Source organism: Ursus maritimus, unplaced genomic scaffold, assembly GCF_017311325.1.
Source record: "Ursus maritimus isolate PB19 unplaced genomic scaffold, ASM1731132v1 scaffold_17, whole genome shotgun sequence".
NCBI lineage: Eukaryota > Metazoa > Chordata > Mammalia > Carnivora > Ursidae > Ursus > Ursus maritimus.
In genome coordinates this window covers 59,033,422-59,051,475 of record NW_024424119.1, presented here as the reverse complement: position 1 = coordinate 59,051,475, position 18,054 = coordinate 59,033,422, and the positions used below count along the sequence as shown (strand labels likewise).

At 60.2% G+C, this 18,054-nt stretch overlaps 2 protein-coding genes across 2 annotated transcripts in view; both read left to right on the top strand.

Moving 5' to 3' along the window:
* The window catches only part of CCDC187 (coiled-coil domain containing 187), a 56,785-nt gene extending 55,904 nt beyond the window's left edge, over nt 1-881 (top strand). The window contains exon 30 of the mRNA XM_040631371.1: nt 27-881. Within this exon, the coding sequence (XP_040487305.1) occupies nt 27-881 (855 nt within the window). The remainder of the gene's footprint in view (nt 1-26) is intronic.
* Nucleotides 882-7,091: 6,210 nt separating this feature from the next.
* QSOX2 (quiescin sulfhydryl oxidase 2) overlaps nt 7,092-18,054 on the top strand; it is a 33,077-nt gene continuing 22,114 nt past the window's right edge. Inside the window, 1 exon segment of the mRNA XM_040632187.1 lies at nt 7,092-7,425. Within this exon segment, the coding sequence (XP_040488121.1) occupies nt 7,092-7,425 (334 nt within the window).

Sequence of the window (18,054 nt, the reverse complement as noted above, 5' to 3'; positions counted from 1 at the left end):
TATCCAATGACAGGAAACCCCAACAGGCCTGGTCTGAGCCTGAACTCCCCGTGAGCCTGCGGGCTCCTCCTGAGGACCCTGGAGGTCTGGTGGCCCGGACCCCCGAGGGCTGGGCACCTGGGTGTAGGGGGAGGGGAGACTCCCCTGCCCCAGAGGAAGCCTGCCCCACCCTGGCCAGGGGGGTCTTGCCTGAGATCCTGTCCCCCGTGGATGACGTGCTGTCCTACAGCAGTGCCGACCTTCCGTCCTCCACCCATAGGGACGTCAGCCTCCCTCTTCTGCCTCCCCCCTTCCCAGCAGAGAGCGAGGCCAACGCCAGCAGCCTCCACTCAGAAGACTTCCCTCCCCCACCTGAAGATGCCACATCTCCTGGGGGCTCGCTGGGCCCCCCAGGGGAGGATGCCCCCGTCAAAACTGGGGAGTTGCCCTCGTTGTCTGGGGAGGGCCTGCCTGAGGCACTGTCCCCGGGGCCCCAGGAGTCAGGGGTCTGCCCCGGAGCAGGTGGGTGGGGTGGAAGCCTTGGGGACAAATTGGGTGACTTGTGTTCTGATGGGGGAGCCCAGGCTGTGGGCAGCCAGTGCGTGGGGGCAGGTGGTGCCGCGGGAGGGCTCCCACGGCTGCCAGTGCAGCCCCCAACCCCATCCAGAGTGGCCTACGTGGCCAGGGAGGGTCTGCCAATGTTGCTGGCGGCTGGAAGGACGGGGCTGTCTGGCACCGGGCAGGGCGGCCCAGCTCCTGCTTCGGGCGCGGGCCCCTGTGCAGACGTACCCGGCGTGGAGGGAGCCGAGGTGGTGGGTTTGGTCTCCAGCCAGCTCACCAGAAGGATCCTGTGTGACTCGCTAGCTGTGCTCTCAGAGCTGGCCCAGCCGGCGGCCCGCTGATGGCGGAGCTGGCGTCCCCCGAGGCTGACCCGGTGTGTCCCCCAGACTGACGAGACTCCTGAGGGGACAGTGCAGGGCCCGCAGTGACACACAGACACCCGTGACTGCGGAGTCATTGTGCCTGCGTGTGCCCGCGCGTGCGGGAGGCTCCAGAGGCCTGGACCCCCGAGGGCAGAGCGGCCACTCACCATAGCCACCCGCCGCTAGCCGTGCGGGTGGTCATCTGATGCTAAGCCAACGACCGGATGCTGGCGTGACGGCAAGCGCGGTGGGCTCTGCGTTCTTCCAGGCGTTGGGTCCGCTGCTTCCGTCAGGCGCCTGAAAGGGTCCCTGCTCCCCAGAGCCTAAGAGGCAGGAAGGTGAAAGGTGGTTGGGGGGAAGCCCGGGGTGGAGGTGGCCGGGGCAGGTCTGCACCTGCTCACACCCCTGGCGCTGCTGGCTTCTGAGGCCCTGCCTACGGGCCCGCCCAGCCGTGCCCGTGAGAGGAGCTGCCAGCTCAAGGGCCAAAGCCCACCAGCCAAGCCTCAGCCTGTCCTCCGGCGGTAGGCAGGCCAAAGCCTCGCTGAGTGCTCAGGACTCCTTCTGGAAGACACCAGAACCCTGCCCTGGTGGCCGTCCATTGTCGAATGAGCCCTCGGGGACACAGGCTGTCTTCAGGGGTGTGGGCGGGGTGCTGACCCCTCAGGACTGGGTTCCTCCCATCCGGGGCCTCGGGCTTCTGCAGCCTTAAGAGAGGAGCTCATCCCCTTGGCTGCACTTATGGACCTCCGGGAAGACCCAGAGTTTCGTGGCTTGCAGTTTCGATGGGAGACGTCTCCAAAGCTGGCCCAGCAGAGCCCCGAGGTCAGCCTGCGCCCTCCACTTTCTAGCTCTGGAGAGGGGCCTCCTCCAGGCAGTCCTCCACCAGGCCCCCCGCTCTGGGGTAGCCGCATGTCCAGGCCAGCCGCTGGCCAGACCCACCTTTGTCACATGCTGGCTGGTCCCGGTTCAGGGCTCGGGGAGGCACAGCGAAGACCCTTGGTGCTGCCTTCGCCCAGCAGAGGCTTGGATGGGGGTGGGGGGACGTGTTCACGCTCTGTAGACACAATTTCCAAACAGGTTCTGAGCTACAGCTTTCTTATTGATTTCCTTCTAGTTTTCTGAACAAATTAGTCCGTAATTTTTTATTTTTCTCTATTTATTGCTGACCCTTTTGGATTTACGAGGCCGTGTGAGAGGAATGATGTATTTTACACACACGTGTTTGGCGTGGTAATAAATCTCCCACATCAAAACCCTGCAGATTTGCCTCAAACTCGATCGCCCCCTTTCTGGTTGCCGTGGGGTGGCTGTGCTCCCAGCTGGACCCTCCAGAATGACCTTCCCTGGGGGCCAGCAGGAGACACGCTTGCGCCGGCGGCCCTGCGCCCACGACAGCGGGGTCCCAGGGGAGCCACGCTCTACGATAACTGATTGTTCAGGTCAGCTCCGTGGAAGGCGTCCGATGCCCGATCTCAGCCGGGGAGTGCGAGCGCGGCTGTGGCCTTGGGGTCTATTGAGCCGACAAGAATTCCACACCGAGACACCGGCTGCCGGGGCCTCGTGCACCTTGGCTCCAGTCCCTACTAACCTCTTGGGCAGATAAATCTTGATACCAGCCTCCAGAGAAGTCATTATCTTTCATAGAAAATGCTTATTTCTCAGTTAAAGCCCACATTTAATTTTCCAGCGATCTGTCTCGTTCAGCTGCCCTGCTTACCCGCAACTCCTGCATAAAATGCCCCCAATGTGCCTTCAGCGCTTCAGATCCCAAACACCAGACCAGCTTTACGGGGCCTTTTGATCCCTTACCCTGAGTGGCCGTAATGGCCGCTCCTATAAAACACAGCTGAGGGCCAGGAGGGCAGGAGTGGAGCAGGGACAGCTGCGTGCACTCCGGGGGGACACACAGTGCCCATCTGGCTGGTGCCTTCTGTGCCCAGGGCACCTGGCCCCCGGGGGTGGGAGGTGAGTGAGCGGCTGGGTCCGCCGGGGCCGGGTTCTCCGGCTGAGCACCCAAGCAAACCCAGTTGAGGTCAGACCTGTCCGGGCCGACTCCCCAGGAAGCATCCGGGCCCCAGAAGAAGGTCTACAAGTCCCACATTGCCCACCCTCCGCCAGGCATCAAACGCCAAGCTGCCCCTCTCCATTTGTTCCCCCAGTAGTGTACCTTTGCCCCCAGCAAGGGCCCTCCCCCCATCCCCATGAGCACAGCTAGGACCAGCAGTAGCATTTGCAAAATGTGACTGCCGGTTTGAGGTACAAGGACAGGATCGTGGGCACACACACCCCCCGCACCCCTGGCCCTCCCAGGGCTCCTGCGACTGCTCCCCTGTAGGGGCTTCCTCCCTCCGGTGGCTGCGTCCACCCAGCCTGTAACATGACCCAGCAGGGCCGCTGTGATGCTCAGAGCCTGTCCCAAATCCTGCTCTCCACCCCTTCCTGGGGGCGTGGCAGGGACCCCTGTCCCCCTGCCTCCACGTCCACCGTCCCTGCCCTCCTCAAGGTGTCATCGTGAGGACACACAGGATTGTCCCCACCAGGCTCTGTCCCTGGCACGTGGCAGTGCTCTGGAATAATGCTCCTTCTAGAAGTTTTCTGGAGAATGGGGGGTGGTCCTGAGCAGCTCCGCCTGGACACCAAATGCCAGCTGGAGGGCAGGGCCCACTCCAGAGTCTGGGCTGCAGCTGGATCCCTCTCTCTGCCCCATGCAGAGCCCGCCCTGTCTGTGGGGCGCAGAAAAGTCTCAGCAGCTCTGCATCCCGGGGCTCGCGCCATCTGGCCACACAAGCTGGTGTGGCCATGGCCCTGGGAGCAGGGAAGGACCTGCGCCTTTGCCCGGCCCCTCCTGAGCATTAGGGGCACCCAGGTTGGAGACCCCTGCTGTCTAATTTGTGCCATGTGCCCTTAACCACAGTACTTGGCCCCTTGAGCCTCAGTTTCCCCCTCTGTAAAACAGGAACACCAATCCCCCACTCCGAGATGCAGACCTCCCCACCGTCGAATGCCTGTGAAATTGGAGCCATCTGTCTCCTGGAGGCGTCTGACAATTCCCCTTGGCGGTGTGTGTTTCATCCCTAGCGGCATAGTTGCCGCGGGCTGCGCGCCCGCAGAGTGCAGGTGCCTCTTGCAGACTGGGGGCCGGGGCCGGGGTGCCAGGCTGGGGTCGTGGGGCTTGGAGCAGGGCCTGGAAAGCCAACAGAAACTGCAATGCTGCCCCATTTCTCAGACTCTAAGATACGACCCCCCCCACCTTGTTTCAATGTTTGATACGATCCCCCCACCTTGTTTCAATGTTTGATACGACCTCCCACCTTGTTTCGATGTTTGATACGACCCCCCCACCTTGTTTCGATGTTTGATACGACCCCCCCACCTTGTTTCAATGTCTCTGAATTTGGCTGCATTTTACAACCGACCCTGCAGTTCAGGGCGCGGCCCCTCCGTGCTGGGCTAAGCCGGGTGCCACGGTGGCTCCACGTCACCGAGCAGGTTTGGGGTGAAGTATCACCCGGCCATGCTGACTGGCCGCAGTGGGGCTCACGGTGTCAGCGGCACCAGGCTGCCTTGCCCCCGTGGGGTGGGGCTGGGCCCAGGGAGGGACACCCTGCTGCCACCTGCCTGATGAGCTCCCCCCACGGCAGGAAGGGGGGTTCAGCCGGCACTCCCTGGGACTGTGGCTGGCAGAGCAGGTGACTGGCCTCCTGCCGGCCAAGGAGGGAACAGGAGAACCCCACAGGCAGTTCAGTGGGGCCAGCACGCACCCCCACTGGCTGCCCCCCAGAAAGCCCCCCTCTGGCTCCCTCAGCACCTGGATGGGAACACGCAAGCCCTGGGGGAGAGTTGTGATGGTGGGACTTGCACCCCGGGGAGGGGAACGGCACAGTCCCTCCAGGTGGCTTTGGGTGTTTGCTGCAGACTGAACTGTGTCTCCCCAGAATTCCTACGTTGAAGTCTTAACCCCCAATGTGCTGGTGCTGGGAGGTAGCTTCGGGAGGTGGTCAGGGTTTGATGGGGTCATGTGGGTGGGGCCAGGGTGGTGGGGCCCCACCCTGGCATTAGTGCCCTCATGAGAAGAGGCCCCAGAGAGCTCGCTCTCCCTCTGTCCACGAGTGCACACAGAGGAGAGGCCACGGGAGGACATGGCGGGAAGGTGGCCGGCTGTGCGCAAACCAGGGAGTGGGTCTCGCTGGAAGCCGAGCCTGTGGACTCTGCTCTGGAACGTCCAGCCTCCTGAACTGGGATGAGCGAATGTCCGACATTCAGGAAATGCCGGTCTGTGGGGTTGTGTTAGGAAGCCCGAGCCGGCTGAGACCGCATTCAGGGTCAAACCCCTCCTGGGAGGGGCCTGCATGGCGGCCTGCAGGAGCTCGGCTGGCCGTCTTCGCCAGCTGGGTGATCAGACTGCTGGTCCATTTGCTCAACCATCGTCTCCCGACTTTGTGGCCATGCCTCCCAGGCAGAGGCCTACCTGATCAAAGGTGGAGGGGGCGGAGGCGGGATGGGGGGAGGCCCAGAGGAGGCTGGACTCCACCCCGAGAGCCGCAGGGGCTCCCACGGGCCCCAGCAGAGTAGGAGGGACCCCTGGAAGCACAAGCGGCAGGTCCCACACAAGCTCAGGTTTCCACGCTCCTCCCCAGTCTGCAGCTCGGTCAAGAGCAACTTCCTTCTACCAGCTCCTCTGGCCAAAATCCTGCAGGAAGACACAACCCCTCTGTCTACACTCCGGATTTGATCCACCATGTGTTCTACCTTCAAAATGCTCCCAAAGGCTGACCCTGTCACTGGCACTGCCATGCACCCCTCACCTGAGTCCCACCATCTCTTGGGGGGCTGTGATGGCCCGCCACTGGTCTCCTGCTTCCCACCTCCCCCCCTCCTACATGGCAGCCAGAAGGGCAGAACCACATCCCCCCTCAAAATCCTCTGGTGGCCACATGGCTTTCAGAGCCAGGGCCCTAGAGGGCAGCCTGGCTATGGAGGCCCCCCCTCCAGACCTCCTCTCCGCTGGTTCTCTGGTTCCCTCTTCCCCGGCTCATTCTGCTCCAGCTGTTCTTCCAACGTGCTTGCCCCTTCTACCTCAGGGCCTTTGCACATGCCCTGCCTCTGCCTGGGCTGTAGAAGAGCCAAGAGGCCTGAAATATAAGCATTTGACCAGGCCAGTGACTGTTGCTGACTCATGTCTGCTCTGTGACCCACTTCCTTTCTTGTTTGGTTACACAGTTCCGAGAAAATGTTGATATTCGTTAACAATAACGAATACAAATTAAAAACCAGGTCTGTTGAACTAAGCAAAAACTCAGCGACAGGAGCTGAGGAATCCACTGGTGATGGGGGAGCGGGGCACAAGCAAGGCCGTATCAACAAGCATTGGGGGGGGTCAGGCTCTACCTGCTGAAAACCCGGCAAGCACCCACTGAGCACAGAATCCGCCAAGGGGCCTAAAGAAGACACAGAACATTGGACATAGAGTGTGTGCGGCTAAACCATGGCCCGGATCCCGGGAAGCTAGGACAGAGCGCCATGCCCACCGGGTCCTGGGCGCCGCGGCCTTATATAGAAAAGTCCCTAAACCGACCAGTGGGAAAACGGTCAGCAGGGGCCCCCTGCCCAGAGAAGACTCCTAAAGCCCCCAGGCCAGGCACTGCGGGGCTGCGCTGCCCCCGGCCCTCCCCCGCGGGAGTCCTCCTTTCTGCTCAGGAAGGCTGCCGCCATGCGTGGGGCTGGGCTTCCCCCAGCGCGCTCCGACACGGATCCGGGGGACGCCGGGCGCCGGGGACAACGGAAGCTGCCTTTCCCAGGCTCGCAGAGAAATCCGCTGTGCTCGACTGGAAAGCCCCAAACTTGGGCACCACAGCACATCCGAATCTGTGGGGCGTCAGGCTACGTGTCCAAGGGGGTTAAGACCTCCTATTAAAAAGTCAAGCTCAGGGTAGCAGACACTGGGGCTTCCGGAGAAGGCACAGGGGCCCCCGTTAAAAGTGAGTTTCCAATCAGCAGCCAATCGTTTGTAAGTCTAACAGTGTCCCGTTAAATTTGCATTTCGGGTGCGGGACCTTTTCAGTTGCCAAATCTGGCGATCCTGGGAAGGGGCGGGGCCTGGCGGGCGCTCGGGGGCGGGGGCGGGCGCGCGCGGTGCACGTGACGCCGGTTGCCAGGGTGAAAGGTCAGGCGCGCCGCGGCACTCCCAACATGGCGGCGGCCGGGGCGGAGGTGGCGGCGGCGGCGGCAGCGGCTGTGCGCAGCCAGGGATCCCCGGCGCCGGCGGCGGCCGCGGCGGCCCGAGCCCGGCGGCTGCCCCCGCTACTCGTGCTGCTGGCGGCGGCGGCGGCGGGCCCCGGGGCGGGCGGCGCGGCGCGGCTGTACCGCGCGGGCGAGGACGCTGTGTGGGTGCTGGACAGCGGCAGCGTGCGCGGGGCCACCGCCAACAGCTCGGCCGCGTGGCTCGTGCAGTTCTACTCCTCGTGGTGCGGCCACTGCATCGGCTACGCGCCCACCTGGCGGGCCCTGGCCGGGGACGTGCGAGGTGAGGCGCGCCCGCGCGCGACCCCTGTGCGCCAGCCCCGCAGCCGGCCCCGGGGGTTGCCCGGCGGGTTGGCGGGTCTGGAGGCAGAGTCACCAGAAGCCCTGTTGCGGCCCGACCTGCGCAAGTGGGGCCGGGAGACCCCGCGTCCGGGCCTTTGTCCTTCGGTTTGCTGACGCACACCCCGCTTCGGCGCCTAGATAGATCCCCGTTCCGTTCCCGAGCCCCCTGCCCTTTAAACCCTCCCCCGCCACCCTCTCCTGGTTTGGGTAGCTGACCATATGGTGGATGCTCTAAGTGAGCCGGCAACTTAGACATCCGGACGCGCTGGAGACCTCTGCGGAGGCGGACCGGGACCTGCAGAGCGTTCCTAGACGCACATCCTCCGAACTGCACGATCCTGCTGCCCACTGGTGACCAATCCCTAGGCCGGCCCTGCACGGGGGAGTTGGGGGCGGGGGTGGTGGTCTGCAGGACCCTCCCCGCCAGCTGGCTGAGCTTTAAAATGGAACGTCAGTGGCTCCGAAGTCGGAGCTGTCCTCAGCAAGTGTGAGGTTTGGCAGGAGTTTAGCTGGTGATCAGCTAACCTCTAATTATGTATTTCTGTGGGCAGAAGGATAACAAATTGCTACACTTTCTTCCTTCACTTTTGTTTCTAAGTCTTCGATCCTCCTCTCTTGTGATTTTTTTCCCCCTAACCAGACAGATTGATAAACTTCTTAAAAGCCTAAATAGGGTTTTTGTGCAAAATTGTAAATGATTATCTTTAAGATGCGTTCTTCTCTTATCTCAGGGGTGTTGGGATTCTTGATTCTGAAAGCTTTGTTCTTTGATCTCGTTTTCTTAAGCCCCCAGTGTTTGGAGAACCGAGGTCAGAGACTAGGAGGTGGACAGAGGGCTCCTTATTAGGTTCTCTTAAAGCCTTTGCTCTGAGAACAAGCAAGCACTTTGATAACACAGAGAACTTTTCAGTTGTCATTTGTTATGTAGTGGCAGAAGCAGATATGTAAATGCAAATGGGAGTATCTGTGGCAAAATATTTGTTGCCTGTTTTGTGCATATTTTGATTTTCTCATTTAGTATCTGAAACATAAATATAGTAAACCAGATTTGAACATTGCAAATTATTCTGTTGTTGAACCAGCACATAAGGAGCCTGGAAAATTGTCCCTGGAACTTGAAAGGAAGGTTTCTTCTAGAAATGAAGAGTGGTAAAATCCATACCTAATGGTGTGATTAACTCAGCTTTTAGCTAAATAAGGTTACCTTAAGAGGATTGGATGCTGTCCAATTCAGGGCAGGAAGAAGGCCTGAGACGGAAGGGAGATATGGCTGAAAGTGAAAAGCAGCTGTGGCCCGAAAGAGGGTGGGGACAGCTGCAGGGCACCTGGGCAGAGCCCTCGGCCCTGGGGAGTGGCCCACTCAGGGTCCCCAAAGAGAGATCACTTGGGGACTTGCTAGAAACACGTTGTTGGCCCTAACCCAGGCCCACTGGGTCAGAAACTGGGCAGGAGGCCCAGCATCCTGTCAGCACAAGCCCCAAGTCTGTAGGATCACTGTTCTCAGGGACACCAGCCCTATGAGACACCTGCAGGGAAAGAGCGCCAGGAAAGACAGCATATGAACTCCTCGTGGATGTCCACCGCACACAAGAATTCCTCAGGAAAGGAGTCCCTAAGTCTAAGCCTTTGCTTCCTATGTGATCTACCACAGGGCCCTTTTTGTGCCTAATTTCAGCTAACTCCCCATGGAATCACTGGGAAGAAGCACTCTCCCCCCACCCCCAAGGCCACCCACAGGGGAGCACATGCCCATCGCTCCCGTGGTCCCTTGTGAGCACAGCCTTCCCTCCCCCGTCACCACTTTGGCCCCATCAGTCCCTTGTGAATTGCTGTCCAGTCCCTGGGGCACACAGACCTTGCACTGGGCCCCTTGGGTGCCTCTCACCACCCCTCTTTTTTTTTTTTTTTAAACATTTTATTTATTTATTTGATGGAGAGACAGCCAGCCAGATAGGGAACACAAACAGGGGGAGTGGGAGAGGAAGAAGCAGGCTTCCAGCGGAGGAGCCTGATGTGGGGCTCGATTCCAGAACCCTGGGATCACGCCCTGAGCCGAAAGCAGACGCTTAATGACTGCACTACCCAGGTGCCCCTCTCACCACCCCTCTTGAAATGGAGAGTGTCCAGCCAGCTTTTCCCATCCACCACTCCTCCACCCCATCTCAAAGGCTTCTGGAAAGTGGGACAGGCTCTGCTCCCTGGGGAGATTGCCTGGGGTCATGTCTCCAGGGGTTGGGGGGAGCACTGTTTGCCCAAGCTGTCCCTCCCACTGTTGCCTGGGGGGNGACGACGACTCTGCCTTTTGCTCTGCCTTTTGCTCAGAAGAGACCGGAAGCCCGATGGGTGGTCTGCAGAGGGTGGGGCTCCTTCCCAGCTCTGCAGGCCCTGTCTGCGGCACAGTTTAGGAGTACCTTTGTTTTTCTAAAAGATTAAGGATTGAACTTCAGCACTTCACTGACATTTTCAAGATTTTGAAAATAAATGTTTTTCCTGTAAGAAGGTGGCTTAACAAACAAAAGGTCTACTGTTGGGTGTAGCCAAACGTTGTTTCAGTGTTTATGTGGACCTGGCTTAGGCCTGTCACTTCTCAATCCTTTGTGAAACAAAACCCTGCTGTGTTCCTGGAAATCATTTAGCCCGGAGCTGTGGTGTGATGCCACCTCTTCTTTCGGCCCCTGAGCTGTCTCTGAAGTATCGCTGTGGAAACTTCGGTCAACTCAGTGTCGCTGTCAGGGTTACTGAGGCCTCAGCGTCTGTGCTTGTGGGTCTGGCACTGACTCCTGTCTTGCAGAAGCAGGGCAGATTCTCCAACGGCCCTGGAATTCTAGGTGAGGCTCAAAGGGGAGCCTGAGACCTGGCGAGCAGTCACTTCCAGCACACACCTTCTCTTCTGTCCTGCACGGGGGTGTTGGTGTGACACATGTCACGGATGGTGACAGCTGGAGGCCACGTGAGGCTGAGTTGTTCATTTAGGGTCACACAGCTGAGTGACAGGCTGTGTGGCTCTGGGGCCCAAAGCTCACTCTGTGGTGGCCGTGAGGCAGGTGCTGGGTCTTGCTGCCCAGAGTTCCCTCCGGCTTGTCCCCCTCGAGCTCCTCACTCACCACCTAGGCTGATCTTCCCACCCACCTGGCTAGGCCACAGGCCTCTTGGAGATGAGCTAGGACCGCTTGGTGTTCCCCATGGGCCCACGTTCCAGCAGGGGGGTGGGGGTGGGCGTGACTCTGATGGGGAAGGGGTGCCGATGGCAGCTGGAGCGACTGGTCAATGAGCCTGCAGGGGTGTGCGAGGTGGGGAGCCCCAGGAGGCTGCCCGTAGTCTGCCTGGACTCTGGAGAGGGTGGACAGAGGGTTGGAGGCAGGCAGGGGCAACATCCACCTGTTATGGGCCCAGGAAAGCCTATTGCGCCCCCCACCTCCTGCCCAGGTAGCTGTGGTTAGCCCGAGTGAGACATGCCCCTGAGACCCAGATTCTGTGATAACCGTGGCCAGAGGAGCACCACTGTGGCACCGCCAAGCTGAGTGATGCCAAGTGCAAGAACCCAGGTGTTCAGGGTGCCGGGAAGACGAGCAGGGGGACTGGGGCTTTTCCTTTCTCCCGTGGCAGTGTCGCGAGGCCTCAGCAGTTCAGCAGGAGAGACGCTCGCGTCGGGGAAGGCTATGGCCCATCAAGGGCTCTGGAACGGCTGCCCCGGACTATGCGTAGAGCTAGTTTAACCCCACTGCACCCAGTGCTGGGGTGGGAGCACCAGGGAGACCCTGCCTCCGCTCGGGAGGACACTGAGCCAAGTGCACCAGGACTCTCCAGCCACCTCCAAGAAGTTCTAGATAACTTGTGTGGGCCTCTGCTCGTCACGGTGTGGGCTTAATTTCTACCCAGGCTCATATCTTTTTTTTTTTAAGTAGGCTCCTTTCCCAGCGCAGAGCCCAACACGGGCACGGGGCTTGAACTCACGACCTTGAGATCATGACCTGAGCTGAGATTACAAGTCTGACGCTCCACTGAAGGAGCCCAGGCGCCCCTACCTGGGCCTGTATAGCGTAAATTTGCACTTGAACTTGGAGCCTGAAAAGACCTTGTTCAAGCAGGAAGGGGCCAGCACAGGGGGAAAGAGCGTCCTCCAGTGGTGGGAACATGCAGACCCCACCACCCTGACCACCAGGAGGGAGAATCCCCCAGGCAGCTCTGCCTTCCAGACGACCCTGCTCTTGCTCCCACTTCCACCCCGGAGGGGAATGACTCCAGACTGTAATCCTTTTCTAGGACAAATTGATGCTTGCCTACAAATCAGACTTATAAAGACGTTTTATTAGAACTTGGCAAGTAGTGGTACGAGGTTTAATCCTGTAGGTCAAGAATAGAGTTGCTTGAAGGGTAAACTTGAAATAAATTTCCGTTTGCTGTTACATAGAAGCGGAAGCCTGACAGGTATTTTTTTAGCCTGTGGTACTGAAAATGGGCCAGCTTGGGAGCAGAGCAGAGCGTGGCTTGCGGACTCCTCCTGTGGATGCCCCTGGAGGCCTCAGTGCCTCTCAGTGGGTCCCCTTTCCCCCGGGTTTGGTTGGGGGTGGCCTGACTTCGTCGCCCAAGCAGGCAGTTTGCATTCAGTTTGGAGTGTGTCTGTCCTTTGTGTGGTGGGATCTAGACAGGTGGGAAGGCAGGAGGAGGGGGCACAAGTTGAATGAGGCACATACCCCGAAGCTAAACCTTTGAAATAGTTTGCATTTTATTTGGTAAAATGGACTCCGTCTCTTTTGTGTTTCCCTGAATGCCTCCCATCTGCCAGTGCAGTGACTGCTGGTGTCTCTGTAACCGAAATTCTCTCTCATCTGCTTCCCTCACAAGCCTTCCCGCATAGCACAGGCAGGCTTCCTTTCCAAGACAGACAAAGGCCTGGTGAGGTGTCAGCCCGCCCCCCACGCAGCCAGCCGGGCCAGGTTCGAGCAAGCGGGCGTGCTGTGTCTGGAGGGGAGCACTGCAGACACGCCTGAGGACGGGAGTCCCGAGAAGCCAGGGCGGGCGGCTGCCTCCATGCGCTGGCACGTGGCACTGTCCTCGCCCCATCCGTGCTCCAGTGTGCTCCCTGCGGAAGTAGAATTTGATGTCTGCCCCGCATTGATGCTGCATGTTGGAACTTGTACCGAGTACGTTCTGTGTGGCTCTGGTAGGTGCGAGTAACAGTGAACAGGACAGGCAAGACCCAGGTGGAGCCTGTGCCTCAGAGGAAAGGACAGACAGTGACCAGAAACACACAGAAAATGAGGCTAATCATAGGTCGTAAGTCCTAGGAAATAAACCGAATGATTGGATTGGCACCGGGTGGCGTGTGAGGCTCAGAAGATGCGGGGCACGTCCCAGCCAGTGCCACGGCCTGAGACAGGCAGGACCGATAGGGCTCCGTGGCTATCCGGCGGAGAACTGGGGAGGTTCCGATGGCTCAGGCGGCAGGTGGAGCCATGACTCTAGGCTTGTAGGCTGGATGAACATCAGGAAGGAAGAGCAGCCTTAACCAGGCGGTCACATGACCTGGTTTCTATGTTTAAAAAATCTCTGGCTGCTCCCTGGAGCCCCGAGGGCCAGAGACTGAGCAGGGTCAGACTGGGACGATGCGAGCGAGCCCCCCCAGGGCTGGACCTGGGTGTGGGGATCTGGGCGGGAGGAACCTTAGGGGCAGTGACGCTTGTCTCTCCGCGGCAGCGCCGGAGTTTTGGAGTAGACCCTTTAAGTTTGTGAACAAGAGGAAAGACTGGGTTCTAGGCAGGACTGCGTTTTGGGATAGATGATTTTTGGTCAAAGCTCACCAAGCGAGATGTCTTCCCTCCTGGGAGCCCCGCAGGCATGGGATTTCTGGCATGTGTTTCCAGGGCACAGCGATGTCCCTGCCCTGGGCCACTTTCCATGCTGGGCTAGTTTTCTTCTACATCCTGCCATTATGAGACATTATTTAAAGCCTGGAGCTATGAAGAAAGAGGGCTGGTGTGTCCTCTCCGTGTCATCGGGCCTTGTGTCACGGGCTCCGCCGGCAGCTAGTTTTCCAGGGACTGCACCGATGTTGGACCTGGCGTGCTCACTGTTGGTAAAGGGCCCTGGCTCGGAGGCGCACAGTGGCTCACACACCTCATCTGGTGAAGGAACAGAGAGTTTCCATCTGGTGGAAAAGGGCACCCCCACAGTCTGGGGCTTCCTGCCCTGCTGGGCGGTAGCCAGCTTTGTCTTAGAGCTGCTGTTCTGGCGGGCCAGGTACTCTGTCCGCGCCCCTGACCCGCTCCTTCAGTGCTCAGGTCGGGAACAGCTCTGATGCCCGTTAGTCCTGCGTTTGTGCGAGTCATGCCTCTAGCGTTTTGGAAATTAGGCCCTGCCACAGGCTGCGGTGGGTGCGGTGTCTAGAGCCCTCACACTGCTGAAGTTACCAAGTGTCTGGTTTCTCAGGGATGGCAGAGGGAAGCCTCCTGTGCCCGAGGTTTTCTCGGCACCCCTGCAGAGCAGCTCAGCAGCTGCCGGCCCGCGAGTGCCCTCGCTCCTTGGGCAGCACTGCAGCTCCGGCCCTTCCCCCGTTGGGATGAGAACAGGCAGTTGGTTGAAGCCCAGGGAAATCAAGGTTTTCCTTTATCTTTTTCTTTTTTAAGCCACCAGTAGTTGTGCCCTGTTTCACAAGGCAGGGCCCACCTCCCGGGTGCCCGGGGGGGCTCAAGGAGCTTTGGAGGCTGAAAAGCCAGAGGTGGTGACGGCAGCCTGGACCACCTCCGGTTTCCCCGTAGTGGCGACCGCAGCCCTGACCGTGCACTTCCCCCAAGCCCGGCCGCTCCTCAGCTGGGAAAGCAGCCAGCACCCCGGGAGGAGAGCTGGCTCCCCGCTTCCAGGGGGCAGGGAGGTGCAGGACCAAGGGGCCTCCTCCCGTTGCCTTTTGGGAGGTTGTGCCTGGGACAGGCGAGTGGAGACGGCAAGTAGGCAGGGGATGTGTGGTGCCTGGGCCGGGTGGGGTGTGCAGGGAGGGCTCAGGGGCTCAACACGCGATGGTCAGCCAGCCTCCAGCCTGGCCCTAACCCCCCAGGGACTCTGAGGGGCAACGTTGCTACTGTGCCGATGACCTGTGCCCAGTTCCTCCAAAGTCTGTGGGGCCCGCGAGTGGTGGCCGAATGTGAACGTTGGACCAGCTGTGGGGTACAGGCTGGGTCAGGATGCTCTGTCTACTCAGAACCCAGGTACTGTCTCCACCTTGTTCACTGTTGCTGCCAGAGCCCAAGGAAGGCTGCCTTGCCTGGGTATTCCTGGGCACCAGGATGGGGGTGGCAACCACGCTGTGGTCTTCCTGCTACCAGGACCCCACACTGGTTAGAGTGACGTCATTCACTCCTCACCCTGCAGGTGTGTCTGAGTCCCTCCCGAGACCCACAGCCTCACAGGCCTGGCCCAGCCCCTGACTCCAGAGCCACTGGTGCTGGCCATACCCCTGCTGCCTGCTGGGCTCCACCTGGGGCTGTCTCCCCTCCCATCCCCGCCTCTGGGACCCTGGTCAGTCCCCAGCGTCCGGGAGGACGGCAGTTCCCGGGGTCACCGGGAGTTTGCCATGGGCCTGCGTGAGCGTGGCATCCCTGCCGCCCACTGGTGAGTGCTCAGAACACACTCCAGTGGGGCGCCTGGGTGGCACAGCGGTTAAGCGTCTGCCTTCGGCTCAGGGCGTGATCCCGGCGTTGTGGGATCGAGCCCCACATCAGGCTCTTCCGCTATGAGCCTGCTTCTTCCTCTCCCACTCCCCTGGCCTCGCCGTGAGCCGGATGCGTGGCTGTCAGCCCATCTGCCCGCACAGCCCCTCAGAGGGGAGATGTTATCTGGCCTCTCTGTCTTACCGGCGGGGCGGCTGAGGCGCAGAGACTGTGAGTTGCCCAGATCTCCAAACCTGGTAAGAGGCAGAGCAGGCCATGGGCTGCACGATCTGCCTGCAGACGGGTGTCCTCATGTCATCCAGTACTGCCTGTCCTGTCTCTGCTCCAGATGGGCTTGCTGGTGCTGGGACAGGACAGGCCCCTCCGGGGACACCTGGAAGGCCTATGGGAACCAGCTCAGTAAAGGGAGCAGAGGCCAGGACACGCTGGGACGTGACCTTAGAAGAACGTCAGAGGACGTGCATTGTGGCTGTTGGGGGCGGGGTGGGGGTGGAACACATCAAGGCCAGAGGGCCAGGAAACGCAGGGGGCCTGTCCGGACCGTTGCCTTGCTCCCAAGACCGTGGGAAGTGATCAGGGTCCTCTCAGGGCTGTGGCCTGGTCCCAGCTTACTGCCGTCCGCGTGGAGGCATGGCGGGTGGAGTCGGCCTCTGCCCTGGACGGCTCCTGCCTTGGCCTGCCTCGATGCCGTCTCCTGCTTCTCCTCCCAGGCATCCCCTTTGTCAGGCAGAGAAGAATGCCCCCCATTCCCCTGGGGTGGTGCATCGTCAGCACAGAGCCAGCAGTGCGGTCTGCCAGGTGTGTGTGGCTTGCCCTGCATGGAGATCAGCTGGTGCAGCAGTGCTCAGGTTATCTGTGTCACGAATGTCACGAAGAGGAAGGAACAGAGTAGGCGAGGACGTTAGCCACTTGGCGCTTCTGTGACGCTAAGCGACAGTTTCCCGTCTCAAAGTCAAAGGATGGCACAGCTCACGGGCAGAGGGCTCCTCGTGGCTGGGGCGGCCCCAAGGCCCCGGGGGGGGGGGAGACAGTGCTGGGTGCCCCTCACATACCCTGTGGGGCTCAGTTCTCTCGCCTGTAGAGTAGGGGCGGTGACCGTCACATCGCAGGCTTGGGCATGAAGCTTAAATGGGATAACACGGATCAGGGTGCTTTTAGAACATTGAGTCCCGCACGAGATGCAGAGGTGACGTGGCCGTCCTTGCAGAGCACATGGCATCGTGTGGGTCAGGGCGCCCCGTAGGGGTGCCGCGAGCGGGAAGGAGCGAGTCTGCTGTGTCACTGCACGGGGCGCCAGGGCTCAGCTGCACCCTGCAGCTCAGGGTGGGGCTCCGTGCGGACTGAACATGGTTCCTGCCTGTGTGGATAGGGCCACGGTCCGGTGGCAAGATGGTAGAAAATACATTGGCAATACAAGGATAAGTTGTTTTTCCAAAGAATCGGTTTTCTATATGTTTAACAAGGAAAGACGCCGTGCAGGGGGTCGTTGAGGAAGTGGTCAAGTGGTTGATTCGTTCCACACGTGGCCGTGTGGGGTTCAGAGGAGCACGTGTGCGCGCTGCAGGGCCGGGAGCGGGCTGGATTTGAAGGAGGGCGTGTCTTCGTCTGGAAGTAGTAGGAGAAAGGGAGACACGGGTGGCGCTTGGAGAAGGTGCAGGTCGGCACACTCCTGTCGTGTGTGTGCCGCGTGCCTGTGACGGCGGGTGACGGGGTGGTACCGCCAAGCTGATTCTGAGCCCTGGGCAGATTCCTTAGCCTCTCTGACCCTCAGCCGCTGCCTCTGTAACACCCTGCCTGCTCACTCGGCACCTTCCCCAGTAGGTGATGTGTAAAGTACGGTGTAGTTGACTTTGTTTTGGAAGCAAGACTGGCGGGGAGCTTTTCTTGCCATTTTAGCTGTGCCTGGGCAGAGAATCAGGGCAGGCCTCTATGGAGCTGACGTTGTGTTGAAATTGGTGAATAAAGCAGCAAGTACAAGTCAGAGGAAAACGTGTTCCACCCAGGGAAGAGCGGGTGCAAAGGTCTGGGCAGCAGCGTGCTTGTCTGTGGCTTGAGGGGAGGAATGACTGAGGAAGAGATGAGGGTGCAAGTCAGCTGATGAAATGTGCATCGAGGTTCTCCATCTGGAATTTTCTGCGGACACACCGGAAGTGATCTCGCCTACAGATGTGCATGCCTTGCTGGGGGCTAGGCAACCCTCCGGGGGCCCTTTCCAACCAAGGTTAGAATTTGAAGAATCACATTTTCAGTCCAGATCAGGACATTTTCTTTCTTATCATGGAAGCTCAGTAGGTGGGCACAGCTGGCAGATATTGGGGCCTGGGGACGTCGACCTGGGAAGAGAGCGGCCCAGTCTGCACGGTAGGTTTGGAGGGGTTGCGGGCCGGCTGCTGGCTGCTGCCCGGGGCCGTAGACTTTGTCCTGCGTGTGCTCAGAGCCGGGCATGTGGACGTGACTGCCAAGCCACAGAGTCACGGTGGGGCGGTGGCTGCAGAGGGGGCGCGGGGGCCAGGGGCTGGTTTCAAGGCCTTACTCTGATGGGGGGCTGCAGGCTGAGCCCAGGGTGTGGGTGCCGGAGCGTCGGACAGCCTCTAGTTCTCGGGGGCACAGCAGCTCCCGATCCTGCCTTTGGGGTTACCGGGGTGCGGATGGCCAGGCTGACAGCTGTCCTTACCTCCATGTGGGAAGCCAGCGTGTTCCCTCTGTCTTCTCGTGCCGTGTGAGACTCAGGAGGTGGCCTCGGGTCGGGTCTGATTCAGCGTCATTGTCACCTGCAGCGTCCTGACCTGGTGTGTGTGTTCTGCGGGGTGCTGTTGGGAGCCTCTTTACACCGGGGACTCCAGGTAGGTAGAAACCGACACAAGACGTGGTGTCCGCCAGGACCCTGCGGACTGGGGGGGGGGGGG